Source organism: Drosophila persimilis, unplaced genomic scaffold, assembly GCF_003286085.1.
Source record: "Drosophila persimilis strain 14011-0111.01,24,50 unplaced genomic scaffold, DperRS2 tig00000676-arrow-arrow-pilon, whole genome shotgun sequence".
Classification (NCBI taxonomy): domain Eukaryota; kingdom Metazoa; phylum Arthropoda; class Insecta; order Diptera; family Drosophilidae; genus Drosophila; species Drosophila persimilis.
The window spans coordinates 1,121,750-1,149,531 of NW_020825332.1; the positions used below are offsets into that span (position 1 = coordinate 1,121,750).

Below are 27,782 nucleotides of genomic sequence, written 5' to 3' on the forward strand. Positions count from 1 at the left end.
ATTTGCTGTAATTTCTTTGTATGTGTGTGTGATTATCTATGAGAGCTGCCTGGCGGGGTGTCTCTGTGTGTGTGAGAGCGAGTGTAAGGTGTCTTTGGCTCCTGCTCTTGGCTCTTGGGCTCTTGGGCCCTTAGCCGGCTCTCGGCCTGCTCGCGTGCTTGGCTTGAGGAGGCCTCGAGGCCTCGGGTTGCTTTTGTTGCTTCCGTTGCATCCTTTTGGAGGTTTTTGCTGATGCCGCAGTCTTCTGCCACTGCCTCCGTCTCTGCCACTTTTTGTCATTTTTACTACGGCACCGGAAACTAATTCCTGCCCCGCAACGACTTTTACTCCACCCTTGCTGCTCCTCCCTGTCTCTCCATACTGCCGCTTCTCTGGTTTCATGTTTATGCCTCATTCTTCGTAGCGCATGCCAAAAAAAACAAGAGAAAAATCAGAGAAAGACAGAGACAAGAGAAAGAGAGAGAGAGAGCGAGAGAGAAACGGGTCTCCGTCTCCAGCTTTGGAAGTTCAAGCGAAAAACGCGCGCGGTTCGGCAGAAAGCCCGCCAATTTTATGGGCCAAACCCGATAAGATTTCATTTGTTTACGAGTTACCTTGAGACGGACCCCAGACCCTGCCACTGCCACTCTGCCACAGTCCCAGCAACAGCCAGAACAGAACTCCAAGAAGAACTCCAAGCTGAAAAGGCGGCCATTGTTGGTGGAGTGGCGTGGAGTGGAGTGGATTGAAGGTTTCCCTTTTCCAATTCGATTTCTAGCTAATCCGTGAAGAAACCGAACTGTAGTTCTACAGCTGATAAAAGAGCGGTTTAATACCTTAAAACTTATCGATCCTTAAAGATCTGTCTGTCTGTAAAGTGATCAATCGTCACATGCATATGCTTAAAGATAGGAAAACATATAACATTCGCATATACCCAAGGCAGAAACCCCATCCATAAGTCTATCAAATGTGGTTGATAGCTCTTCCTGTCCGGATTTTCCGTAGATTTTAAGTATTTAGATCGATTGTGCCACTTGCTCTAACTTGCATTTATCTATTTTCTTAATTCTTTCCAGGGAAAATGTACGCTGTGATTGGCCGGAGACATGGCAAGATCCTGTCCGGAGACCTCACCCAGGGCAGCGGCAACTTCTCGGTCACCTGTCTGCTGCCGGTGATCGAGTCGTTCAACTTTGCCCAAGAGATGCGCAAGCAGACATCTGGCCTCGCCTGTCCCCAGCTGATGTTCAGCCACTGGGAGGTAAGTGGAGGTAGTGGCCCAGCCACAGACACAGTTCCAGCCCCAGCCCCAGCCACAGCCCATGTGGCAGATCTAACACTGATTGCGGCAGCTGTTGCTCTCTGCTGCTCTGCTTTTGGAGGAGGCACAAGTGCAGTCTGCAGTGTCTGACCATATGCCATGTGCGTGCTGCTGCTGCTGCTGCTGCTGCACGCTGCATGGATGCTAAAATCCCCTCTTTGGATCTGCCTTTCTCTCCCTTTCTGTGGTCGGTCTGTAACAAAATCTCAGCTTACGCTACGATCAACCTTCTGTTACCTTCTGTTCTTGTGGAAGTCTTATAAGCTAAACCACAGACAGCCGAAGCAGAAGCATCAACATGGCAACATGGCAACATGGCAACATGGCAACAGCGGCGGCACAGCAGCGGCAGCTTCGTTGGCAACAGTTGGACTGAAAGTTATATGGTCCATTTGAGGCTGCAGCTGTGTTTCAGATACAGTGAAAGCTCCATCGAAGGTACACTGTTCTTGTCTGCCCAGGGGATCGACCATGAGAGATTTTAAGTTCTCTTTCACTGTACATCTTCCATCGAGGTAACCCAAAGCCCCCACTAGCGACAGGCTTCCTCTCTCTTTCCTTCTCCTTCTCCTTCTCTCTCTCTCTCTCTCACTCACCATTTTGACCTTGTCGTGGGCCACAATTAAGACTCAAGTTGATGATTTTTTCCACTTTGTGTTGCTGTCTTTTGGCTTTTGGCAGCCCCAAAAGACGACACTGAAATGCTGACAGACGGCGGCTGAAATGTGCGAGAGTCAAACAGCGGATGAGCCAAGAGATGGAATGGGATCCAAGCAGCGGATGAGGCAGAAAAAAAATATGATTAATAAAGTCGGAACAGCCCACAAAAGTGGGTATAACAGAGTGTTTGTTTCTTTAATCTTGAAACAGAATCCTGAACAAGAAATCGCATTTTGTAAATCAGTAGAAAGTAAATTGAGAATAGAATAATTGCAGAAAGAGGAACGTGTTTTTCAAATGGAATATCTATCAATATTTTGGGTGTATTCGTAGTATCCTCTAGAATCATAGATCATAGACCGAGATCAAGCTAACATTTACTCCAAACTCCCATCAAGAAAACCTTTTTGTATTCTATAGCTTTGTCGCCTGCACAAGAGATGCTTCCAATGTTCGTGTATTCTGTCTGAGTATTGGTCAACTATCCGCTCTATCAACTATCAGTGTGTCTGTTTGTGTGTGTGTGTGTGTGTGTGTGTGTGTGTGTGTGGTGTATATCGCCCAACCAATCGATAACAACAAGTTTTTGTATAATGACTTCCGGCGATTTTCTATTTCTCAGCTAAAGTTTTGCCGGCGACGACTACGAGATGCTGCCGCCGGTTGTTGGGTCTCTTCTGGTCTTCATATAATTTCATACGCATTTCCAGACAGCAACAGCAGCAGCAGCAGCAGTAGGGGGGAGGGAGTCGGGGTATCTTCATATCTTTGTGGAAATCTTAACGGAAACTAGTTTAGCAGGCACAAGTGGCACACGTATCTGACAGATACAATATTATTTCATTATTTTCCAACGAAGGTGAAGCTTCGGAGCAATTAGGATTCCACATTGCCAGCAGCTACCTTTCTTTCTCTTTCTCTTACTCGTTGGACAATTAAAACAGTTAGTGCAGCACTTTGTGCCCCGCCCACATGGTCACCTTTCCATGCCATTCCCCCCATTCACCATTCCCCATCCCTCCCCTATCCCCCCCTGTGTGTGGGCAGGGCAGCCCAACCGTGGGCGCAGTTGTCACGTGCCCATAATAACAACAACGAAGGCGTCAACGTCAACTCCACTCGAGTGGAGTCCCCAATTTTGTGGCAACGGGCAAAGGGAAAGGGTTGGGATTGGGATTGGGGCTGGGACTGGGACTGGGACTGGGGTATGCGGAATATGGGCAGGGAATTTAAATTTCTTGCTGCATCATGCCTTACAATAAGTTCGTTAAGCTGCAGCATCAGCAACAGCAGCAGCAGCAGAACCAGTGGCAGCCCCAGCCAGCCACAAGAAATCATCTCTTTGGATGACCTTTTAACTTGGGGTTGAGCCCCAGCTGAAACAGAAACCGAAACTGAACAAAAAAAAAACACAAAAACAAAAAACTAATTTTCAGTTTTCAAAGTACGATGCATATATCATTTTTGTTTTTGTTTTTGCTTTTGGTTTTTGGTCTCTGCTGTGGTTTTTTCACTTCACGTAGCCGCATTAAGGCGGTTGACCAGAGGCTACAGAAGTCCGTAGAGACAGTGCGTACCATAACTAAAATATGGGCAAAACAGAAGGGATTTGTATCCATCCCCCTCCTGGGTGCTCCTCCTCCTGCTGCTGCTGTTTCTCTGGCTACTGTCTTGCGCGCTTTTGTTATTATTTAATTTTGTTCTTCCTTTTGTTTTTTTTCATCCCATTTTCCACTGGTGGTGCTGCTGTTGCACTTCTCCACTTTCTTGCCACTTGATGAGGCTGAAGATTGTTATTATGATTATGCCCCGCGTATGTGTGTGTGTGTGAGTGTGTGCCAGAGGTAGGGGCAGGAAGAGGTTCAAGACCTTAGCCCCAACTCCTTACCCAAAAAAAAAAAACAAAACAACAAAAATGAAGGAGAAGGAGAAGGAAAAATAACATCACAGCTTTGGCTACTGGTCTTACTTTTGGCCTGCTCCGTAGTGGGGTCTCTGCCACTGCCTCTGCCTGTGCCCTGGCTGGGATCAAATCGGATCGGATCTGTGCGCTGTTCTCCTCTCATTCGGAGTGTGTTGCATATGATTGTCGCGCTTTGCATGCAAGACCTCAACCCAAAACAAAACTACTTCAAAAGCATAACAGATGCAACACCAGCGGACCAGCGAACAGCCAACAGCCATCAGCGACCACAAAATGTGTGTAAGAACCAAGACAAATAACAAATAATCTGATAACTCGTTTTGTATACCTGAAAAAAAAGAGTGTTCCCCCAAAGCCACACCAAAGGGAAAGTCCACACCAAAGGGAGTGCAGAGAGAGAGAGAGAGAGAGAGAGAGAGATAGAGAGAGGGAGAGAGTGTGTAGGGGACTTGCTTGGGGACTAGGGATAGTGCTGTGGAGCACACTGGAGTGGAGAAGTGGAAGGGTAAGGGGGAAGGGGAAGACAGTGCCCTAAAGTCTGCCTGGTGCGAATCAACATACGAGTATATACACCAGTATGTGTTTGGGTATGGGTGTACCTGTATTAGTGCCGGCAAGTGTTTATCCAAGTGGCTATGGCTATGGCTGTGGCTGTGGCTGTGGCTGTGGCTATGGGCCCAAAAGGATTGTTGTTGGTCTTAAGTGGAACGTGGTTTGCATTGTCCGCTCGCTCGCTTGCTGTCAAAATGACGCTCGTCCGTGTCCCGTGGCCCCGAGGCTCTACAGATTCGAGACCCCGCGACTCGGGAGACTTTTACAGGCCGAGTATTTCTTGAATCAACTGAAATCCAAGGTACACTTTATTGGAAGGTAAGGCAGATGCCGATACAGATACAGATACAGATACCACTCCCTAAGTATACTAGATTTTCGAACACTCTTTGGTCTCTTTGTATTCTCTGAACAGTTTTTGTGCACTGCACTTACCTTATGCTTGAATATACCTTGCTCAAATCGACTCGCGGCTCTGTGGAGCCTTTTCTCTGGGCATGCGCAACGCCCAAACGAACGGCCATTTGTGGTCTGTCTCTGTCTCCATCTCTGGTTTTGGTTTTGGTTTTGGTTTTGGTTCTGGCTCTGTTTCTGGCGCGCGATAATAATCTCAAGTTGGTCTTTTGGTCGCGGTCTCAGCAGCGGACAAACAGACAGCGGACACGGGGACACAAACAGACAGATAGACGGACGGACGGACGGGTGGACGGACGCTCGGCGTATTTCGGTAGCTGCCGCGTAAATTACCTGCATACAAACACACTAACATTTCGAGAATACAGAACACACACACACATACTCGTATGTGTGGATGGATCCAGAGAAGCTTCTCTACTCTAGAGTTGATATTTGTATATGTATGTGTATAAATGTGTGTGTTTATGTCACGTCGTTTGCTTTTTGGATTTTTGTTTTGGTTTTCGCGGCTGCTTCAATATTTTTCTTAATATTTCTTTTACCCGCAGTAGGACAGGGGGGTGCGTTGAAAGAATTGAGGTAAAGATGGACAGGGGGATTGGGTAGAGGAAACTTTAGAGGAGATTGGGACTCTGACTTGTCTGCAATCTGGAGCGTGGTGCTGCATCGGCCGGTGTGGATGGATAAGCAAGCAACTCTTTGAGAGTGCTTCCAGGACACTGCCAGAAAGCTGTAGATTAACTGCAATGCAAAGTTCCATAGGATGAGCATGAAATCCCTAATATTCCTACAATATACATATGTACATATATACTAAGTGGGCCAAAGTATCAAAGTATTTCTCAAAGTATCCAAGTATTTGGCGTAAAGTCTTCTTGAAAACTTTCTCTGATCGTGGGCTAAACTAAATATACCTCTCGATTCTCAATACCATTAATATCGAACTATTTTCCTGTTTAATTCATTGGTCTAGGAACAGGGTCCCTCCATTTCCATATCAAAGCTTGTATTTCTACTATAGTTTTCTCTCAGTGATATCCACGCTGGATGGCTGGTTGGTTGCTCATTTGTCTGGGCCGGCTCAGACGCAAGCTCTGCGCACTTCTGGAGCACTTCAGCTGCCACAGGGTCTCCTTGTGCATCTCCTGCCCTTCTACTGCCCTTCCCTGCCCGCTCATTGTGTGCTCTTGACGAACCGTTGTGTTCTGTTCTGTTGTGTTGTGTTGGGTTGTGCGTAGGGCTGCCCAGAGAATGGTATGAGGATGAGGATGGGATGGGAAGTTCTTGCGCATGCGCAGCCGTTGGCGAAGGATGTCTGTCCGTCTTGTCTTATCTGTGTGTGAGTGTGTTGTGACAGGGACTGGAACTGCGACTGCGACTGAGATTGGGGATTGCCTTACCTTGTCGAGGACTACTGCATGGCTCCCCTCTCTCCGTTCTCCGTTCACCACTCTCCACTCTCTGCCCTTTCAGTTAGCGTTGTTAGTTGTTGTTAAACAAGCGAAACGTTGTGCCCGATAATGATCTACATGGGGGAACATGGGGGGGAGTAGGAATTGGAATGGGATCGGATCGGATCGGAGGAATGGGGTAGTGGGCAGGCCAGGCCACGTCGAGGGCCCGCAGTTTAGCGTAGTGCGAACAGATGGCTCGAAAAAAGAAGCAAACTCTGGCAGATCCTCAACCAGAGGGAAAAGGCCAACCCAACCGAAGCCATCCCAACGGCAGCGCGTCTCAATCAGTGTGTGGGTAAGCTCTTGCCTTGCCTTGCCATTGATGAGGATGAGTATGAGAATGATGGAATGGAATGGACTGGGCTGGAATGGTATTGAGGGAGTGGATGAAGAGGTTTTCCAATGAACAGCACGCCTGACACCCGCCCGCTGTGTCAACTCAAGTGTGAGTGTGTGTGCTGGCTGTGAATGCAAGTCCTTTAAACAAAACAGAACGGAACCCAAACGGAATACAAAAAACAAAAAACCAACACACAACCAAACCCCAGAGGACAGGAGGAGAGTGTCTCTACTCTCAAGTGCTCGCAGGAGGAGGCAATCATCAATCAAGGGACCAGGGAGACGGAGCGGGAGAGGAAGACAGAGACTGAAAGGGAACTTCTTCACGCCATTCAGCAAAATATTTCTGCGTATCCTGGTGTGCCTTATCACGCAATGGCGAGTCCTTTGAAAGTCATTAAACCTTCTTCGGCCCTAGACCCATTTGAATGTCTTCGCTGTCCTTTGTGGCACCCTCTTGAGCCTGACAATGAAGATGTGAAAATGCACGCTTTCCCTGATGAGGCCACGGCCGGCAGACAACAGCAAACGCCAGGCAGAGGCATCACGTAAACGTAAATCCAATCACGGACCTTAGTCCCAGGTCCGGTATTTTGGTCTTCAGGCCTTCCTGAGGCTGAAACGTAGGCGCAGGCGCAGGCGCATAGACCGAGCGACGCCTTTTGTTCCGTCTCAAGTGCGTAAATGATTTCCTGGAACTTTATTCACACCGAATTCGTTGTCTGTCTGCTTACAGGTGATTGATATCGATCCCTTCTGGCTGCCCACAACCGAGGAGGAACTGATGCACTTCGGCGAGAAAGCCGACTCCGCCAACCGGGCCAAGGTCTACATGGACAGTGTGCGGCGTCGCAAGGGCCTCTTCGTGGACGAACAGGTGGTGGAGCATGCCGAGAAGCAACGCACCCTCTCCAAGAACAAGTGATTCAAGGTAAGAATCTATGGTATATAATGTATGTCTTTTTATTGCTAAACGAAAAAAAAATTAAAAAAAAAAAAATGGAGATGCAGCGTCCAGCTAGTATTTTTCCTCCTCTTGTGGCGTCGCCAAGGCCGTTTCGGGGTTGATCAGGCCGCTCTCATTCTCGGCAACTTCGGGGACGGCCAACGAATTCCTGCCCAGAATGATGTGAATGCATCTGCAAGAGAGTAGGATTCATACCGGAAAGGATATTTCAGGTCGTGCTGCCACTTACAGTATCAGAAGAAAGACCGCCATCTGGGTGGCGATGGTCAGCATGAAGACATCCCCTCCGTAGTTGGCGTCCAGGCTAGCGCGATAGATCTGCGAGTAGCAGACCCCACTGATGAACGGCACCGCATTGTCGCATACAGAGAGCAGGGCAAAGACCTTGCCACGCTCCGAAGTGGGGACTACCTTGGAGGTCATGGCCCGAATCATGGGACCCACAATCGGCCCCAGACTGCAGACCACGGCCCCGGCATAGAGCAGTTTCGGAGTGGCGGCAAAAAAGTAGAACAGTCGGGCTATCGAGTGGGCAAAGGCGCCAATGAAGATGATGGTCTGGAGTGGATCATGGAAATAGATTGAGCTTGTATTTCTGCTGGGGCTTGCTGTGTCTTACCGTATCACGCCACCCCAAAACTTTGTTCATGAGCGGCACTGCCAGGAGCATGGCAATCACATATGCCGACGACTTGAAGGTCTTGAAGCTGCTGAAGGAGCTTACCTCCCACTTGAACTTGTCCAGCGTGTAGAGATAGAGGTAGCTGCCCTCGTCCCGCTGGAATGTGTACAGCGCCATGCTGACGAGCAGGATGATGAGGAAGCTGCGGCGATGGCCCTGGCGGGTCTTCGACAGCACGCTGAACGAGTCCTTCACGTGCTGCTTGTCGAAGAAGTCGCCCCAAATGCCACAGCAGCCCAACTCTCTCAGCGAGCGTTGTCGGGGCGTGGTTTGCCACTAAGAAGGGGTCGAATAAGGACAGTTCTGGATGGGATCTCAACCCGAACTCACCTTCAGGGCGAACAGTGTGTAGAGGATGGCCAGCGCCAGCAGGGAGGCGTTTACCAAAAACATATCCGCATACGACTGGTGGAAGGTGTTGTAGAAGAGGTGCGAGCCGAGTGCCACGCCCGTGGGCATGGCACTCAGATACACCACGTCCAATATGGTCACCCGGATGGTGCGCTGCTCCAGCGTGGATATGTCCGAAATGTAGGCAAAGCATGAGGCAAAAATGGCCACATCGGCCCCCGTCAGAGCCGAGGGCAGGGTGGCCGTGTAGATGATATTCTGCACCGGCCAATGGGGCATCTTGGCATTCACCACAATCATCGTTGAGTAGATGAACTTACCCACCAGTCCCATCAGCAGCGGCAGCTTCCGGCCGCGTCGATCCGAGAAGGAGCCCAGGAACAGAGCCATGACGATAGGGAAGATGTGGGCGGAGATGTTCTCCCACTGCAGGAACCAGGCGGTGGTCTCCAGCGACTGCTTCTTGTACGCCTCGTTCTCGGCCTTGTGGATGTTGGTGCAGATCGCCTCGCTAAAGTTGTTGTTCACGCGGCAGGCCTTGTACAGGAAAAAGCTCTGCTCCACCACGGAGGTAATCATGAAGGCAAACATGTAGAGGAACATGGTCGGCTCCACGGACGTGGAGGTGATAACAAGCCATAGCCATTGGCAGGCGCTGCGACAATGCCCACATCCCTCCACCTCTCCCTCCTGCTCGACCACTGCCACTTCTCCGCCTACAATGCTAGTCGCGCTCGTTTGGCTGCCGATGCTGCGACGTCGTTGCGTTTCATTTCGTGCGGATGCCTGAAAGTATGCAATGGGCTTTTAAGCGCTAACCAAATTTCTCTCTTCTGGCAATGCCAAGCTAAATCACTAGAAATAAAATCCGGTTATCAGTAGAACGTACTCTAAAAAGCCGCGTCGTTTTCACTCATTTGAAGGGTTAGTTTTCACAGTTCACTGCTCTCCCAATTCGACGACTGGCTGCACTGCATGTAAACAAAGCGATAAGCGAGTGTTGTGTGCTTCCTGAATTACATTATTTGTTGTTAGTTTTTAGTTGTTAGGGGAATATCAGCAGCACCATGGGAATGTCGCCGCGTAGCACTTTGAATCAATAATGAAAGCATTGCCCACAAAATTGTATACAAAACATATGGTCTTGGCTGTCTCTAATTTTCAAGGTCAGCCACATCATGCTTCGAGTCAGTCGTTTCGAGTGTTTTTTCTTCTATCTGGTTTCTGCTTTCGAGCATCACTCTTACGTAATCATCGGGAGCATCGCGCTGTGCCAATTTGCGTCTATTTTTTTCCGCGGAATATTGAAATTAATTGTATTAAGCATTTGTTTTTCCCTGTAGCAGGCACTGCGCGCGCTTGCTAAATTCAGCCAGCACCAACAACACACTGTTTACTCGAAACACATTTGACACTCACCTCTGTCGCGCTCATTTCGACAATGCGCACACGCAGCGCTCTCGCTCTTTGTGGCCGACCGAATATATAGCTTCGTCTCTTGATTAGGTGGAGGTTTAGGTCTGGCGAAAGCTTTTATGCTTTTATGCTCTCTTTGCAGCAGCAGCTTTCGATTTGAATTTGAAAAGTATCCCGCTTCTTCAGTTTTGACGCTCCGCCAATTTGTGACTCGATTTACAAATTAACAGCTAATAGGCGTCCTGATACGTTTTCTCCACTTTATCACACGTGGAAGGGCACTATTATCACTGGCACTCCACACACCTCACCACTGTTTGCTCATTTTAATTAGCGTCTCAACCAACTTTATTGTTTGGTCTTTCCACAGGCTTATCTGCCGCAAAAGCCGCACAATTGTTCACTATCCGTTCAAGATCAATATTTTGCAAAAAGAAGATAGCCAGAGGCAATACCCACGATAACGGCGGCTATAAAGTTTAATTATAGTCTAATTGATTTAAGATTTTCACAATTACCATCCATTAAGAGTGATAACTGTTGACTGAGACCACTGGAACCGGACTATAGCGATGGGGCCAGCTGTTGCTGCACTGATTTACTGTTTACAATAGCCTTTGTGGTCCCTCTGTGTATTATATTTCAGCTTGTGCACAAGCTCTAGCACCATTTCTAACCAATCCGTGCGATCTCGCCATGTGCAGCTCAGATTCCTCCGTTAATTTAATACCTTGCTCGCCTCTCTTATCAGGAAAAAACGCTGATACTGAACTCGCCGCCAGAGCGTCGAGTGGTGTCGTGGATGGAATGGGGCATTCAATTTTCTGTTTATTTATTAATTTCAGTCTGAGAATTCAGCCTTTTGATATCTTACGTTCCTTTCTAGGTTTCCACAAAGCTTCTTGGGATGACAATGGACTGCCGGATTTTTTATAAGATGCAGACATTCATTTGTATAAAACTTAATTGTAAAAGAACATTATGGGTTCAAATTTAAATAAATATTTTTTTGTATAAAGATATACTGTTACTGGTACGCGATTACTTGCAAATGGAATGATCATGATTCTTGCAAATATCGTAAAATATGTATGTCCTTGTTTCTAATGCCAATCCCGATCCCGAAATGACATGCCACGCCCTGATCGGCCCATAAATAGTCGAGATATAGCCAAAGAAAGAAAAAAAGCCAAAATCCGACATCAATGGGCAAAAAAATTATTTTTTAATTAAGCAGCATATTGAAAAAATGTGTTGCATACCTTTGGGGGCTAAAAAAATTAAAATATACAAAATTTTTAAAAACCACCGGTTTGCGCAGTAAAAGTTTCCAAATAATCACAAAGTGCATTCTGTGTGTGCATCAACAAAGAACACATGAAAAAAATCCTCCGACCTCTGACGATCTCTGTTCGCCTGGTATCTCAAGATCTGAAAATTCTCTTGTTTGTTGAGGGCTGTTGATGTACAAGAAAAATGTATGTCTTTTTTTTTGAGAAAAATTGACAACAGCAACAAATTACAACAGGCCAGTTCTGTTTTATTGATTACACCGCTATTTGCGGCCAGATCTGGCATAATGATGGCTACCTGTGATCGGAAAAATGACCCCGACTTAATGGAGTCCTTATCAAGCACCAAGGATATTTTCAATGGGATTGAAAATTACAGGGGCTGCAGTGCAAACTTAAAAAACTTCTTCTGCAGTCCTTTATAATTAGCTTTCGAAAGTCACATTTTACTCGCAATTAAACTCGTTCATATATAACAGGATATTATATTTCTAGCCATCCAGATCGCTTGAACTAGCATCCAGCCCTCCGCCTGCGTCCTTACCAGCCAGCGTTGTAGACGACGGGAGTGGCCGCATAGGAAGTATGGACGAGGGAAGAGGCGTATGAGGTGTGGACGAGAGGAGATGCCGCGTAGCTGGTGATGACGGGAGCTGCATAGGTCTTCACCACGGGAGCGACAACATCCTGGACGACATGGGCAGAGCTGTGGACCACCGACTGGCTCTGGTGGGAGACAGAGGTGGGAACGCTCTTTACCACGGAACCAACATTGGCCAGGTAGGGCTCCTGCACGATGGTTGTGGTAGCCGGGGCGGAATAGACCAGCGGAGACTCATACAGATGGCCGGGACGAGCGACAGCTACGGCGAGGAGAGCAGACAACACCACCTGGAACAAATAATGGAGGAGGTTACCTATGAGGAGGACGACCGCTCGGATTCGGATGGATGACTTACCAATTTGAACATGTTGAGGGGATTTTGTGTTTTTGGTCTGTGTTGTGCTGCTGTGGAAGCGAATGAAGCTGACTGATAATGGGACAACTGAAAGACCAGTCTTATATAGTACGGGCATTGTCCATCGTCGTTATTTTCGGGGTAGTTGCCGTTGCCGTCGCAGCTGCGAAAAGATAAGTTTAATTAAAACATTTACGAGTGCAGGTACGATTTCAGTTGAGTTGACTTGAAAGCGAAATAAGTCTGCCCTCGCTCGGACAATAAAACATGCGACTTGCAATGGAAAGAAAAACTGAAACTCAAACTGAACCCAATACTCGTGATCCGAAACCAAAAGCTCACACACTCACTGCACGATGACTTGACCCTGACTCCCGCACCCAAAGTGCAAGTAATGCAGCCGCGGAGGAGTCGCCAGAGGCCCTCGAGAGTCTCTAATGGTCTCGGAACCACTCTGCTATACTCCGCTGTACTCTGCGTACTTGATTGGCTCTCGGCTAAGCCGTCCACCGACGCTAATTGCTTATTGATCGCGGCCCAGAATCTGATATGGGTTGGATTTCGGACTCGAATTGCGACGCGGCTTCGGTCCACACATCGATACTGTGGTCTGCGTATGCGTGTGGCTCGGCCCTGAAGGTCAAAGCCAAGTCTCTGCCCAAACGGGAGCTATATAAAACCACTGCAGCAGCTCCACAACCACACACAGTTCTCGCAAGAAGCTCAATCCGATCACTCCAATCCAAACAGTCAATACAGACCAAACTATTTCAAAATGTTCAAGTTGGTGGTATTGTCTGCTCTCCTCGCCGTAGCTGTCGCTCGTCCCGGCCATCTGTATGAGTCTCCGCTGGTCTATTCCGCCCCGGCTACCACAACCATCGTACAGGAGCCCTACCTGGCCAATGTTGGTTCCGTGGTAAAGAGCGTTCCCACCTCTGTCTCCCACCAGAGCCAGTCGGTGGTCCACAGCTCTGCCCATGTTGTCCAGGATGTTGTCGCCCCCGTGGTAAAGACCTATGCAGCTCCCGTCATCACCAGCTATGCGGCATCTCCTCTGGTCCACACCTCATACGCCTCTCCCCTCGTCCATACTTCGTATGCGGCCACTCCCGTCGTCTACAACGCTGGCTGGTAAGGACGCAGGCGGAGGGCTGGATGCTAGTTCAAGCGATCTGGATGGCTAGAAATATGATATTCCTGTTGCACATAAGCGAGCTTAGTTGCGAATAAAATGTGATTTTCGAAAGTTAATTGTCACATGTATTGCCTTCAGAAAACAGGACAACGGCCAACCATCGGCCTCATTTTCGTAGTCGAGATTTTGATGCCGTTCGACAGTCTGGACCCTCCCGATCCTGGGACAGTTGGTCCTGCCCCGATCTGGCCTTATTTATCTGAGATATAGCCTTCCGAAGATTTGAATTTGTCATTAAAATACTGGTTTCTTCTGCACGCTATATCTCTGTTACGCAGCGGCCGATCGGGCCGCGGCATGTCTTTTCGTGATCAGGAGAGTCCTGCCAATCGACTGCCATCGGAAAAAGGGACATCCATTTTTTCACGATTTTCGCAAAAAATCATGATGTAACCATCATTGAATTTGCCAAAAATCGGCCCCGTTTTTTTAGTCGAGATTTTGATGCCGTTCGACAGTCTGGACCCTCCCGATCCTGGGACAGTTGGTCCTGCCCCGATCTGGACCTATTTGTCTGAGATATAGCCTTCCGAAGATAAGGATTTGCATATCATGCAAATACTGGTTTTTTCTGCAAGCTATATCTCAGCTATACGGCGGCCGATCAGGGCGTGGCATGCCTTGTCGTGACCGGGAGAGTCCTGCCAACCGATTGGCACCAGAAAAAAGGACATCCATTCCATCACGATTTTCGCAAAAAATCATGATGTAACCATCATTGAATTTGCCAAAAATCGGCCCCGTTTTTTTAGTCGAGATTTTGATGCCGTTCGACAGTCTGGACCCTCCCGATCCTGGGACAGTTGGTCCTGCCCCGATCTGGACCTATTTGTCTGAGATATAGCCTTCCGAAGATAAGGATTTGCATATCATGCAAATACTGGTTTTTTCTGCAAGCTATATCTCAGCTATACGGCGGCCGATCAGGGCGTGGCATGCCTTGTCGTGACCGGGAGAGTCCTGCCAACCGATTGGCACCAGAAAATAGGACATCCATTCCATCACGATTTTCGCAAAAAATCATGATGTAACCATCATTGAATTTGCCAAAAATCGGCCCCGTTTTTTTAGTCGAGATTTTGATGCCGTTCGACAGTCTGGACCCTCCCGATCCTGGGACAGTTGGTCCTGCCCCGATCTGGCCCTATTTGTCTGAGATATAGCCTTCCGAAGATAAGGATTTGCATATCATGCAAATACTGGTTTCTTCTGTACGCTATATCTCGGCTGTAGGGCGGCCGATCGGGGCGTGGCATGTCTTTTCGTGATCGGGAGAGTCCTGCCAACCGATTGGCACCAGAAAAAGGGACATCCATTCCATCACGATTTTCGCAAAAAATCATGATGTAACCATCATTGAATTTGCCAAAAATCGGCCCCGTTTTTTTAGTCGAGATTTTGATGCCGTTCGACAGTCTGGACCCTCCCGATCCTGGGACAGTTGGTCCTGCCCCGATCTGGCCTTATTTATCTGAGATATAACCTTCCGAAGATTTGAATTTGCTTGTCATTAAAATACTGGTTTCTTCTGCAGGCTATATCTCTGCTATACGGCAGCCGATTGAGGCGCGGCATGTCTTTTCGTGATCAGGAGAGTCCTGCCAATCGACTGCCATCGGAAAAAGGGACATCCATTTTTTCACGATTTTCGCAAAAAATCATGATGTAACCATCATTGAATTTGCCAAAAATCGGCCCCGTTTTTTTAGTCGAGATTTTGATGCCGTTCGACAGTCTGGACCCTCCCGATCCTGGGACAGTTGGTCCTGCCACTATCTGGCCCTATTTGTCTGAGATATAGCCTTCGGAAGCTTTGGATTTGCACATCATGCAAATACTGGTTTTTTCTGCAAGCTATATCTCAGCTATACGGCGGCCGATCAGGGCGTGGCATACCTTGTCGTGACCGGGAGAGTCCTGCCAACCGATTGGCACCAGAAAAAAGGACATCCATTCCATCACGATTTTCGCAAAAAATCATGATGTAACCATCATTGAATTTGCCAAAAATCGGCCCCGTTTTTTTAGTCGAGATTTTGATGCCGTTCGACAGTCTGGACCCTCCCGATCCTGGGACAGTTGGTCCTGCCCCGATCTGGACCTATTTGTCTGAGATATAGCCTTCCGAAGATAAGGATTTGCATATCATGCAAATACTGGTTTTTTCTGCAAGCTATATCTCAGCTATACGGCGGCCGATCAGGGCGTGGCATGCCTTGTCGTGACCGGGAGAGTCCTGCCAACCGATTGGCACCAGAAAATAGGACATCCATTCCATCACGATTTTCGCAAAAAATCATGATGTAACCATCATTGAATTTGCCAAAAATCGGCCCCGTTTTTTTAGTCGAGATTTTGATGCCGTTCGACAGTCTGGACCCTCCCGATCCTGGGACAGTTGGTCCTGCCACTATCTGGCCCTATTTGTCTGAGATATAGCCTTCGGAAGCTTTGGATTTGCACATCATGCAAATACTGGTTTTTTCTGCAAGCTATATCTCAGCTATACGGCGGCCGATCAGGGCGTGGCATGCCTTGTCGTGACCGGGAGAGTCCTGCCAACCGATTGGCACCAGAAAAAAGGACATCCATTCCATCACGATTTTCGCAAAAAATCATTATGTAACCATCATTGAATTTGCCAAAAATCGGCCCCGTTTTTTTAGTCGAGATTTTGATGCCGTTCGACAGTCTGGACCCTCCCGATCCTGGGACAGTTGGTCCTGCCCCGATCTGGCCTTATTTATCTGAGATATAACCTTCCGAAGATTTGAATTTGCTTGTCATTAAAATACTGGTTTCTTCTGCAGGCTATATCTCTGCTATACGGCAGCCGATTGAGGCGCGGCATGTCTTTTCGTGATCAGGAGAGTCCTGCCAATCGACTGCCATCGGAAAAAGGGACATCCATTTTTTCACGATTTTCGCAAAAAATCATGATGTAACCATCATTGAATTTGCCAAAAATCGGCCCCGTTTTTTTAGTCGAGATTTTGATGCCGTTCGACAGTCTGGACCCTCCCGATCCTGGGACAGTTGGTCCTGCCCCGATCTGGCCTTAGTTATCTGAGATATAGCCTTCCGAAGATTTTAATTTATCATTAAAATACTGGTTTCTTCTGCACGCTATATCTCGGCTACGCAGCGGCCGATCGGGGCGCGGCATGTCTTTTCGTGATCAGGAGAGACCTGCCAATCGACTGCCATCGGAAAAAGGGACATCCATTTTTTCACGATTTTCGCAAAAAATCATGATGGTTACATCATTAAATTTGCCAAAAATCGGCTTCATTTTCGTAGTCGAGATTTTGATGCCGTTCGACAGTCTGGACCCTCCCGATCCTGGGACAGTTGGTCCTGCCCCGATCTGGCCCTATTTGTCTGAGATATAGCCTTCCGAAGATAAGGATTTGCATATCATGCAAATACTGGTTTTTTCTGCAAGCTATATCTCAGCTATACGGCGGCCGATCAGGGCGTGGCATGCCTTGTCGTGACCGGGAGAGTCCTGCCAACCGATTGGCACCAGAAAATAGGACATCCATTCCATCACGATTTTCGCAAAAAATCATGATGTAACCATCATTGAATTTGCCAAAAATCGGCCCCGTTTTTTTAGTCGAGATTTTGATGCCGTTCGACAGTCTGGACCCTCCCGATCCTGGGACAGTTGGTCCTGCCCCGATCTGGCCTTATTTATCTGAGATATAACCTTCCGAAGATAAGGATTTGCATATCATGCAAATACTGGTTTCTTCTGTACGCTATATCTCTGCTATACGGCAGCCGATTGAGGCGCGGCATGTCTTTTCGTGATCAGGAGAGTCCTGCCAATCGACTGCCATCGGAAAAAGGGACATCCATTTTTTCACGATTTTCGCAAAAAATCATGATGTAACCATCATTGAATTTGCCAAAAATCGGCCCCGTTTTTTTAGTCGAGATTTTGATGCCGTTCGACAGTCTGGACCCTCCCGATCCTGGGACAGTTGGTCCTGCCCCGATCTGGCCTTATTTATCTGAGATATAACCTTCCGAAGATTTGAATTTGCTTGTCATTAAAATACTGGTTTCTTCTGCAGGCTATATCTCTGCTATACGGCAGCCGATTGAGGCGCGGCATGTCTTTTCGTGATCAGGAGAGTCCTGCCAATCGACTGCCATCGGAAAAAGGGACATCCATTTTTTCACGATTTTCGCAAAAAATCATGATGTAACCATCATTGAATTTGCCAAAAATCGGCCCCGTTTTTTTAGTCGAGATTTTGATGCCGTTCGACAGTCTGGACCCTCCCGATCCTGGGACAGTTGGTCCTGCCCCGATCTGGCCTTAGTTATCTGAGATATAGCCTTCCGAAGATTTTAATTTATCATTAAAATACTGGTTTCTTCTGCACGCTATATCTCGGCTACGCAGCGGCCGATCGGGGCGCGGCATGTCTTTTCGTGATCAGGAGAGACCTGCCAATCGACTGCCATCGGAAAAAGGGACATCCATTTTTTCACGATTTTCGCAAAAAATCATGATGGTTACATCATTAAATTTGCCAAAAATCGGCTTCATTTTCGTAGTCGAGATTTTGATGCCGTTCGACAGTCTGGACCCTCCCGATCCTGGGACAGTTGGTCCTGCCCCGATCTGGCCCTATTTGTCTGAGATATAGCCTTCCGAAGATAAGGATTTGCATATCATGCAAATACTGGTTTTTTCTGCAAGCTATATCTCAGCTATACGGCGGCCGATCAGGGCGTGGCATGCCTTGTCGTGACCGGGAGAGTCCTGCCAACCGATTGGCACCAGAAAAAAGGACATCCATTCCATCACGATTTTCGCAAAAAATCATGATGTAACCATCATTTAATTTGCCAAAAATCGGCCCCGTTTTTTTAGTCGAGATTTTGATGCCGTTCGACAGTCTGGACCCTCCCGATCCTGGGACAGTTGGTCCTGCCACTATCTGGCCCTATTTGTCTGAGATATAGCCTTCGGAAGCTTTGGATTTGCACATCATGCAAATACTGGTTTTTTCTGCAAGCTATATCTCAGCTATACGGCGGCCGATCAGGGCGTGGCATGCCTTGTCGTGACCGGGAGAGTCCTGCCAACCGATTGGCACCAGAAAAAAGGACATCCATTCCATCACGATTTTCGCAAAAAATCATGATGGTTACATCATTAAATTTGCCAAAAATCGGTTTCATTTTCGTAGTCGAGATTTTGATGCCGTTCGACAGTCTGGACCCTCCCGATCCTGGGACAGTTGGTCCTGCCTCGATCTGGCCTCATTTATCTGAGATATAACCTTCCGAAAATTTGAATTTGCTTGTCATTAAAATACTGGTTTCTTCTGCAGGCTATATCTCTGCTATACGGCAGCCGATTGAGGCGCGGCATGTCTTTTCGTGATCAGGAGAGTCCTGCCAATCGACTGCCATCGGAAAAAGGGACATCCATTTTTTCACGATTTTCGCAAAAAATCATGATGGTTACATCATTAAATTTGCCAAAAATCGGCTTCATTTTCGTAGTCGAGATTTTGATGCCGTTCGACAGTCTGGACCCTCCCGATCCTGGGACAGTTGGTCCTGCCCCGATCTGGCCCTATTTGTCTGAGATATAGCCTTCCGAAGATAAGGATTTGCATATCATGCAAATACTGGTTTTTTCTGCAAGCTATATCTCAGCTATACGGCGGCCGATCAGGGCGTGGCATGCCTTGTCGTGACCGGGAGAGTCCTGCCAACCGATTGGCACCAGAAAAAAGGACATCCATTCCATCACGATTTTCGCAAAAAATCATGATGTAACCATCATTGAATTTGCCAAAAATCGGCCCCGTTTTTTTAGTCGAGATTTTGATGCCGTTCGACAGTCTGGACCCTCCCGATCCTGGGACAGTTGGTCCTGCCACTATCTGGCCCTATTTGTCTGAGATATAGCCTTCGGAAGCTTTGGATTTGCACATCATGCAAATACTGGTTTTTTCTGCAAGCTATATCTCAGCTATACGGCGGCCGATCAGGGCGTGGCATGCCTTGTCGTGACCGGGAGAGTCCTGCCAACCGATTGGCACCAGAAAAAAGGACATCCATTCCATCACGATTTTCGCAAAAAATCATGATGGTTACATCATTAAATTTGCCAAAAATCGGTTTCATTTTCGTAGTCGAGATTTTGATGCCGTTCGACAGTCTGGACCCTCCCGATCCTGGGACAGTTGGTCCTGCCTCGATCTGGCCTCATTTATCTGAGATATAACCTTCCGAAAATTTGAATTTGCTTGTCATTAAAATACTGGTTTCTTCTGCAGGCTATATCTCTGCTATACGGCAGCCGATTGAGGCGCGGCATGTCTTTTCGTGATCAGGAGAGTCCTGCCAATCGACTGCCATCGGAAAAAGGGACATCCATTTTTTCACGATTTTCGCAAAAAATCATGATGGTTACATCATTAAATTTGCCAAAAATCGGCTTCATTTTCGTAGTCGAGATTTTGATGCCGTTCGACAGTCTGGACCCTCCCGATCCTGGGACAGTTGGTCCTGCCCCGATCTGGCCTTATTTATCTGAGATATAGCCTTCCGAAGATAAGGATTTGCATATCATGCAAATACTGGTTTTTTCTGCAAGCTATATCTCAGCTATACGGCGGCCGATCAGGGCGTGGCATGCCTTGTCGTGACCGGGAGAGTCCTGCCAACCGATTGGCACCAGAAAAAAGGACATCCATTCCATCACGATTTTCGCAAAAAATCATGATGTAACCATCATTGAATTTGCCAAAAATCGGCCCCGTTTTTTTAGTCGAGATTTTGATGCCGTTCGACAGTCTGGACCCTCCCGATCCTGGGACAGTTGGTCCTGCCACTATCTGGCCCTATTTGTCTGAGATATAGCCTTCGGAAGCTTTGGATTTGCACATCATGCAAATACTGGTTTTTTCTGCAAGCTATATCTCAGCTATACGGCGGCCGATCAGGGCGTGGCATGCCTTGTCGTGACCGGGAGAGTCCTGCCAACCGATTGGCACCAGAAAAAAGGACATCCATTCCATCACGATTTTCGCAAAAAATCATGATGGTTACATCATTAAATTTGCCAAAAATCGGTTTCATTTTCGTAGTCGAGATTTTGATGCCGTTCGACAGTCTGGACCCTCCCGATCCTGGGACAGTTGGTCCTGCCTCGATCTGGCCTCATTTATCTGAGATATAACCTTCCGAAAATTTGAATTTGCTTGTCATTAAAATACTGGTTTCTTCTGCAGGCTATATCTCTGCTATACGGCAGCCGATTGAGGCGCGGCATGTCTTTTCGTGATCAGGAGAGTCCTGCCAATCGACTGCCATCGGAAAAAGGGACATCCATTTTTTCACGATTTTCGCAAAAAATCATGATGGTTACATCATTAAATTTGCCAAAAATCGGCTTCATTTTCGTAGTCGAGATTTTGATGCCGTTCGACAGTCTGGACCCTCCCGATCCTGGGACAGTTGGTCCTGCCCCGATCTGGCCTTATTTATCTGAGATATAGCCTTCAGAAGATTTGAATTTGTCTTTAAAATACTGGTTTCTTCTGCACGCTATATCTCTGCTGTACGGCAGCCGATTGACGCGCGGCTCAGGAGAGTCCTGCCAATCGACTGCCATCGGAAAAAGGGACATCCATTTTTTCACGATTGATGCCGTTCGACAGTCTGGAACCTCGCGGTCCTGGGTAAGTTGGTCCTGCCCAGATCTGGCCTTATTTATCTGAGATGGCCTTCCGAATATTTGCATATCATTAAAATACTGTTGCTTTATTTAACTCTTCCTATCATTTTAGCAGGAATACCTCTTGCGAGCCCTCGGTCACCGAATTGCCCACCATTGTTTACCTGGGGCATCAGCTTTTTGGTCTTCCGGCTCATCTTCGGGACATGATTCCTCCGTCGGTGCCTCATTAGCGGGTGATTCCGCCGTCCTCGTCCTCTCGGGAGTTCCTAGGGATGTGCTCCTGGCTGGACTGTGGCGGCCACTGGCTGATGCCACTGGAAATAATGTCAGCAACCCCCTCATCCATACGACGCCGAATCAAACGCTGGGCTTCAGCTTCGAGACGTGTAAGTGAATCAGTATATAATTGTGGATATTTTGTTTTAAATATATGTATCTTCCTTCACCTACGCTTTGCCACAAGCCGAGGCGTATCCGATTTCCTCCCGTCAGACGGAGTCCGATCAAAGTATCCCAGCCAGAAGCTCACCGAAGCGCACCCCTTCAAAGAGCTGAACCAAACAAGCTATCGTCATCCTTCGATCTGGCCATCAACCACAAGGACTTTGACTATGACAACCAAGGGAGGGGCTACGCGGGCTACTATATGATACGTTTAAGACAGATACAACTGTTTTCCACTTGTTCATTTATTTATACTAATATTTATTTATTTTATATTATACTATAATTTATACATAATTATTTAAATTATGATGAATAAAACTATTGAAAATTCATCCTCGCTGTATCTTTTTTTGGGGAAACTATCGGTTCATAAATAGCAGAGAAAACTGAATATTTTTGACTGGGGAATATGTCTTTAATCCTTGATAAGGACTCCATTAAATTAGGGACATTTTTTCGATCACAGGAAGTCATCGCCTACCCAGATCGGCCCACAAATAGCCGAGAAAACTAAATATGTATGGTTCGGGCTGTTGGAGTCCTTGCCGAAGGATCAAGGATATTTTTCTGATAATGGCGAGCCATGGCACGTCCAGATCGGGCCACAATAAGGGGGAAAACAAGATATGCATATATTTATTTTTATTAAATAATGATTATTTTTGATTTGTATTGTTTCTGCTTAAAATTAAAAAAGAAAACAGCGACCTTCTGCTGATTTCTGTTGGCCTGGTATCCCAGATCTGAAATTATCGCTTTGGACCATTTTGAGCGGCCAAAGAATATATGAAAAAAACGGAAAAATATAATTAAAAGAAAAATTAAAAAACCCAGCGACCTTCAGCTGATTTCTGCTCGCCTGGTATCCCAGTTTTCAAACTCTCGTTTTTCTTCATTTTAGCTGTCGCAATTTGAAAGCTGTTGTTGTACAGCAACGAAAATTTGTTGTACAACAATTGACAACAACAACTGTTGTTGTTTTCTCCGTTATTTGTGGCCCGAACTAAGCTTGCGACGGCGTCCTGTGATCGGAAAATTGTCCCTGATTCGATGGAGTCCTTAGCAGGAACCAAGGATCAAGGATATTTGCACCAGAGGTATACATCTTGTTTTCTCCCTTATTTGTGGCCCGGTTGGGGCGTGCCATGGCTCGCCATGATCAGAAAAATATCCTTGATCCTTCGGCAAGGACTCTAACAACCCGAACCATACATATTTAGTTTTCTCGGCTATTTGTGGGCCGATCTGGGTATGCGACGGCTTCCTGTGGTCGTAAAAATGTCCCTGATTTTATGGAGTCCTTATCAAGGACTAAGGACATTTTCCCCAATCAAAAATATTTCGTTTTCTGCGCTATTTGCGCACCGATCTGGGTGTGCCCGTCTTTTTTTAAATCGGGATATATTCCCCGAAACAGGATAAAGCAAGGATTATTTTTCAATAGTTTTATTCATCATAGCTTAGCCTAGGATAAATAAATAAACAAGTGGAAAAGATTTGTATCTACTATCTAAATATATTGACTATATATGTATGTATACATATCCTTAAACCTAACAACAACGGGATCATCCAGAGTCTAGACCGCGTAGCTCCTTCCTCGGTTGCCATAGCCAAAGTCCTTGTTGTTGATGGCCAGCTCGATGACGATATCTTGTTTGGTTCGGCTCTTTGAAGGGGTGCGCTTCTGTCTGGCTGGGATTGGACTCGGTCTGTCTCGAATACGCCTCGGTTTGTGGCAAAGCGTAGGGTAAATAAGTGCTCTGTGAAGGAAGATATCGTATCCACAATCGTATACTGATGACACTGATCGGGCCACAAATAGCGGAGAAAACAATCAAGGAAAACTGGCTTGTTGCAGTCAGTTGTTTTTGTTAATTGTTCTACATCGAAGATTATAAAAAACTAGTTTTCTCCAACGATTTTTGTTGTTGTGCAACAACAATCCTCAACTTGCGACCAAAATGGCTAATTTTTTCTTATTATCTTTTGCTATATCTCGACTATTTATGGACGGATCTGGGCGTTTCATGTCTTTTCGTGATCAGGAGAGACCTGCCAATCGACTGCCATCGGAAAAAGGGACATCCATTTTTTCACGATTTTCGCAAAAAATCATGATGGTTACATCATTAAATTTGCCAAAAATCGGCTTCATTTTCGTAGTCGAGATTTTGATGCCGTTCGACAGTCTGGACCCTCCCGATCCTTAGACAGTTGGTCCTGCCCCGATCTGGCCTTATTTATCTGAGATATAGCCTTCCGAAGATTTGAATTTGTCATTAAAATACTGGTTTCTTCTGCACGCTATATCTCTGCTGTACGGCAGCCGATTGAGGCGCGGCATGTCTTTTCGTGATCAGGAGAGTCCTGCCAATCGACTGCCATCGGAAAAAGGGACATCCATTTTTTCACGATTTTCGCAAAAAATCATGATGGTTACATCATTAAATTTGCCAAAAATCGGCTTCATTTTCGTAGTCGAGATTTTGATGCCGTTCGACAGTCTGGACCCTCCCGATCCTGGGACAGTTGGTCCTGCCCCGATCTGGCCTTATTTATCTGAGATATAGCCTTCCGAAAATTTGGATTTGCATGTCATTAAAATACTGGTTTCTTCTGAAGGCTACATCTCTGTTACGCAGCGGCCTTTCGGGGCGCGGCATGTCTTGTCGTGATGGCAATTCTACATGCATTTTAGGAAATATCAATAGATAAACAGAAAAGACTAGGGTTGGGTGTACATAATGGTACACGACTTTAACTGTAATTAAATCCGACGAGGTGTTGGAATAGGTGTTGCTAGGGAGCTTTTCATTTATTACTGAATCAATTTGTCAGTTCTCTTTTGGCAGATGAGTGCGAAAGTGCCGAGCAAAACAAAGACGAGAATCCAATCCCCACCGATGTGGCGTAGTGGCATTCCTGCCGCGGCTCCAGCGGTTTCCCGATTGCTGCTTGGCTGCACTGCAGTCTCTGGCTTGCGGGGCTTCCCAAATGGCTTGACTTGGCCGGGACTGGTTGCTGCTGCTGCTGATGACAATGGTAATCGGAGACGCTGCCTAAGTCGGCTGCTTCGCCAGCTGGCGGTGGACTGCAAGACGATCAAATGCTGACTGCTGTCAGGGCCACCCTAAAGATTGTGGAGCTCTATTTGCATTGCCAACTGCTGCTGCTGCTGGTGCTAGTGCTAGTGCTGGGGTGGACTTCTCGGTCTGGCTGGCTGTAGTTGTACTTTAGTTGATGCCCAGCTGTCGCGCGCTTCGGTTCGAGAGAAACGCAAACACCCGCTCAGGATTAAGGTTATCTAAAGCCAAAGAGATTATGTCCGATTCAGATAGCAAACTCATCCATGTGGAGAGCGGACCGCCGCCGGAGGAGCACGAGCTGCAGCTCGTGGTGCCAGTGGCCACAAGCAACAGTGAGATCCCCAGCCTGGACAGCACCCCAAAGCTCTCGAAGCGCAACAGCTCGGAGCGGAGTCTGCCCCTCAGAAGCTACAGCAAGTGGTCCCCCACCGAGCAAGGCGCCACCCTAGTATGGCGGGATCTGTGTGTCTACACCAACGTGGGTGGATCTGGACGTGGCATGAAACGGATCATCAATAACTCTACGGGGGCCATTCAACCAGGCACCCTCATGGCCCTCATGGGCTCAAGGTGAGTTGCATTAGCATAGATTGGATTGTTGAGCAAGTAATCGATACTGGCTGCTCCGGCTCCAACTTCAGTGCCAATGCACTCAAGCGGAAACTAGCAGCCTGATTAGGCCCAAAATATTTGTAAAGTATGTCATGATAATGACTACTGATAAGCAACAAGATCTCTTGTGGATCTCAAACTGGTTTGTCTCACTATCGTTCATCATCACCCGCACCACCCTCCCATTCACAGCGGTTCTGGGAAGACAACCCTTATGTCAACACTTGCCTTTCGACAGCCCGGTAAGTAGTAGTACGTAGTAGTTTCGATAAGATAAGATAAGATCTACCTTTGCTTTGGATCTTGGTTGGTGGAATCTGGTTGGAATCTGCCCTGCAGCCGGTACTGTGGTTCAAGGCGACATACTGATAAACGGCCGGCGCATAGGGCCATTCATGCACCGCATCAGTGGCTATGTCTACCAGGATGATCTCTTCATCGGTTCGCTCACGGTACTTGAGCATCTCAACTTTATGGTGAGAGCTCCAATCCGAGGATTGATTATCTTTTGAGATATATATAGAGATCTTCTCCCTCTTTTCAAAGGCCCATCTTCGCCTGGATCGGCGTGTGTCCAGGGAGGAACGTCGCCTCATCATCAATGAGCTGCTGGAACGCACTGGACTCCTATCGGCTGCACAGACCCGCATAGGCAGCGGCGATGACAAGAAGGTACTCTCCGGAGGGGAACGCAAACGTCTGGCGTTTGCCGTGGAGCTACTCAACAATCCGGTGATTCTGTTCTGCGATGAGCCCACCACCGGCCTGGACTCCTTCAGTGCCCAGCAGCTGGTGGCGACGCTGTACGAGCTGGCCCAGAAGGGCACCACGATCCTGTGCACCATCCACCAGCCGAGCTCCCAGCTTTTCGACAACTTCAATAACGTGATGCTCCTGGCCGACGGCCGTGTGGCCTTCACGGGCTCGCCCCAGCACGCCCTCAGCTTCTTTGCCAATCACGGCTACTACTGCCCCGAGGCCTACAATCCAGCCGACTTCCTCATAGGCGTCCTGGCCACGGATCCCGGCTACGAGCAAGCCTCCCAGCGATCGGCGCAGCATCTGTGCGATCAGTTTGCCGTCAGCTCGGCGGCCAAGCAGCGCGACATGCTCGTCAATCTGGAGATCCACATGGCGCAGACGGGCAATTTTCCGTACGATACGGAGGTGGAATCCTTCCGGGGCGTGCCCTGGTACAAGCGCTTTCATGTGGTCTGGCTAAGGGCCACGCTGACGCTCTTCCGGGATCCGACCATCCAGTGGATGCGCTTCGTCCAGAAGATTGCCATGGCCTTTATCATTGGCGCTTGCTTTGCTGGCACTACGGTGCCGAATCAGCTGGGCGTGCAGGCTGTCCAAGGCGCAGTGTTCATCATGATATCCGAGAACACCTACCATCCAATGTACTCCGTGCTGAATCTCTTCCCCCAGGGATTTCCCCTATTTATGAGGGAAACCCGCTCGGGTTTGTACTCCACGGCTCAATATTATATAGCCAATATTCTGGCATTGGTGAGTTTTCGAATGGTATTCCCTGTCTTTGCATATAATTATTTAATTTTCTTGTCCGGATTAACAGCTTCCTGGTATGATAATCGAACCGTTTCTCTTTGTCACCATTTGCTACTGGCTGACGGGTCTGAGGTCGACCTTCTATGCCTTCGGGATCACCGCCATTTGTGTGGTTCTCGTGATGAATGTGGCCACCGCCTGCGGTTGCTTCTTCTCCACCGCCTTCAACTCGGTCCCGCTGGCAATGGCCTATCTGGTGCCACTCGATTACATATTCATGATTACATCAGGCATCTTTATACAAATTAGGCAAGTAATTCCCATTCCTGTGGTGACCTTGACTTTAATGGGATTCTTTCTCGTTTATAGCTCACTACCTGTGGCATTTTGGTGGACGCAGTTTCTCTCCTGGATGCTGTACGCCAACGAGACCATGACTATTGCCCAGTGGTCAGGAGTGCAGAACATCAGTAAGTGGAATCATTAATTTCGATTTTTTGGGGTCACCATTATCACCAAATCCATTCTTCCGGCAGCCTGCTTTGAGGAGAGTGCCGATCTGCCCTGTTTCCACACCGGCCAGGATGTCCTCGACAAGTACAGCTTCAATGAGGATAATGTCGCCCGCAATCTGCTGGCGCTGGTGGGTCTCTTCTTTGGCTTCCACCTCTTGGGCTACTACTGCTTGTGGCGGCGCGCAAGGAAGGTGTGAATCGTTTGCTGTAAATAGAATGAATGATCCAATAAACAGTTTCCATGTACTCGTTTAGTTTTCCCAAATGCATTTATTAACACATTTACATTGACATTGACTTAACCTGACTCTGTAATATATATATCAACATTAAACTGAACATCAAAGCTAATCAACGCACGCACACATAAGTACAT

At 47.5% G+C, this 27,782-nt stretch overlaps 5 protein-coding genes across 6 annotated transcripts in view; 3 read left to right on the top strand and 2 right to left on the bottom strand.

The window, feature by feature from the left end:
• The window catches only part of LOC6599714 (elongation factor-like GTPase 1), an 86,225-nt gene extending 75,138 nt beyond the window's left edge, over window positions 1-11,087 (top strand). Inside the window, exons 4-6 of the mRNA XM_026991564.1 lie at window positions 1,059-1,243; window positions 7,386-7,580; window positions 10,952-11,087. Coding sequence (XP_026847365.1) covers window positions 1,059-1,243; window positions 7,386-7,574 — 374 coding nt within the window. The 3' untranslated portion in view covers window positions 7,575-7,580; window positions 10,952-11,087. The remainder of the gene's footprint in view (window positions 1-1,058; window positions 1,244-7,385; window positions 7,581-10,951) is intronic.
• Window positions 7,590-10,834, bottom strand: LOC6599713 (proton-coupled folate transporter). 2 transcript variants are annotated; one of them, XM_026991566.1, is made up of 5 exons: window positions 10,584-10,834; window positions 8,629-9,435; window positions 8,236-8,574; window positions 7,846-8,174; window positions 7,590-7,788 (listed from the first exon to the last, which is right to left on the bottom strand). In XM_026991566.1, the coding sequence occupies exons 1-5, from the start codon at window positions 10,584-10,586 to the stop codon at window positions 7,668-7,670; spliced, it is 1,599 nt and encodes a 532-aa protein (XP_026847367.1). In that variant the 5' UTR covers window positions 10,587-10,834; the 3' UTR covers window positions 7,590-7,667. The 2 variants fall into 2 exon arrangements, with proteins under 2 accessions (XP_026847367.1, XP_002024898.1); XM_002024862.2 differs by lacking the exon at window positions 10,584-10,834 and adding an exon at window positions 10,069-10,557.
• An 810-nt stretch (window positions 11,088-11,897) lies between the features above and the next one.
• LOC6599712 (retinin) lies at window positions 11,898-12,427 on the bottom strand. Its single transcript, XM_002024861.2, has 2 exons — window positions 12,317-12,427; window positions 11,898-12,248 (listed from the first exon to the last, which is right to left on the bottom strand). Exons 1-2 carry the CDS (start codon window positions 12,326-12,328, stop codon window positions 11,898-11,900), a joined length of 363 nt encoding a protein of 120 aa, XP_002024897.1. The 5' UTR covers window positions 12,329-12,427.
• A 664-nt stretch (window positions 12,428-13,091) lies between these two features.
• Window positions 13,092-13,454, top strand: LOC6599711 (retinin). Its single transcript, XM_002024860.1, has one exon. The coding sequence runs from the start codon at window positions 13,092-13,094 to the stop codon at window positions 13,452-13,454; it is 363 nt and encodes a 120-aa protein (XP_002024896.1).
• An 11,506-nt stretch (window positions 13,455-24,960) lies between these two features.
• Window positions 24,961-27,652, top strand: LOC6599709 (protein scarlet). The gene is made up of 7 exons (XM_002024858.2): window positions 24,961-25,337; window positions 25,572-25,621; window positions 25,719-25,855; window positions 25,926-26,891; window positions 26,959-27,200; window positions 27,261-27,361; window positions 27,428-27,652. Exons 1-7 carry the CDS (start codon window positions 25,003-25,005, stop codon window positions 27,601-27,603), a joined length of 2,007 nt encoding a protein of 668 aa, XP_002024894.1. The 5' UTR covers window positions 24,961-25,002; the 3' UTR covers window positions 27,604-27,652.
• Window positions 27,653-27,782: the final 130 nt, after the last annotated feature.

Excerpts from the sequence above, each read along its gene's own strand:
- LOC6599713 (XM_002024862.2), bottom strand. Across the intron at positions 8,175-8,235 it reads TTTTGGGGTGGCGTGATACG|ACCATCATCTTCATTGGCGC; the intron begins GTAAGACACAGC and ends GATCCACTCCAG. Across the intron at positions 7,789-7,845 it reads GCGGTCTTTCTTCTGATACT|ATGCATTCACATCATTCTGG; the intron begins GTAAGTGGCAGC and ends ACTCTCTTGCAG.
- LOC6599711 (XM_002024860.1), top strand. The coding sequence starts at position 13,092 with ATGTTCAAGTTGGTGGTATTGTCTGCTCTCCTCGCCGTAGCTGTCGCT.
- LOC6599709 (XM_002024858.2), top strand. The coding sequence starts at position 25,003 with ATGTCCGATTCAGATAGCAAACTCATCCATGTGGAGAGCGGACCGCCG. Across the intron at positions 25,856-25,925 it reads TTGAGCATCTCAACTTTATG|GCCCATCTTCGCCTGGATCG; the intron begins GTGAGAGCTCCA and ends CTCTTTTCAAAG. Across the intron at positions 27,362-27,427 it reads GTCAGGAGTGCAGAACATCA|CCTGCTTTGAGGAGAGTGCC; the intron begins GTAAGTGGAATC and ends TTCTTCCGGCAG.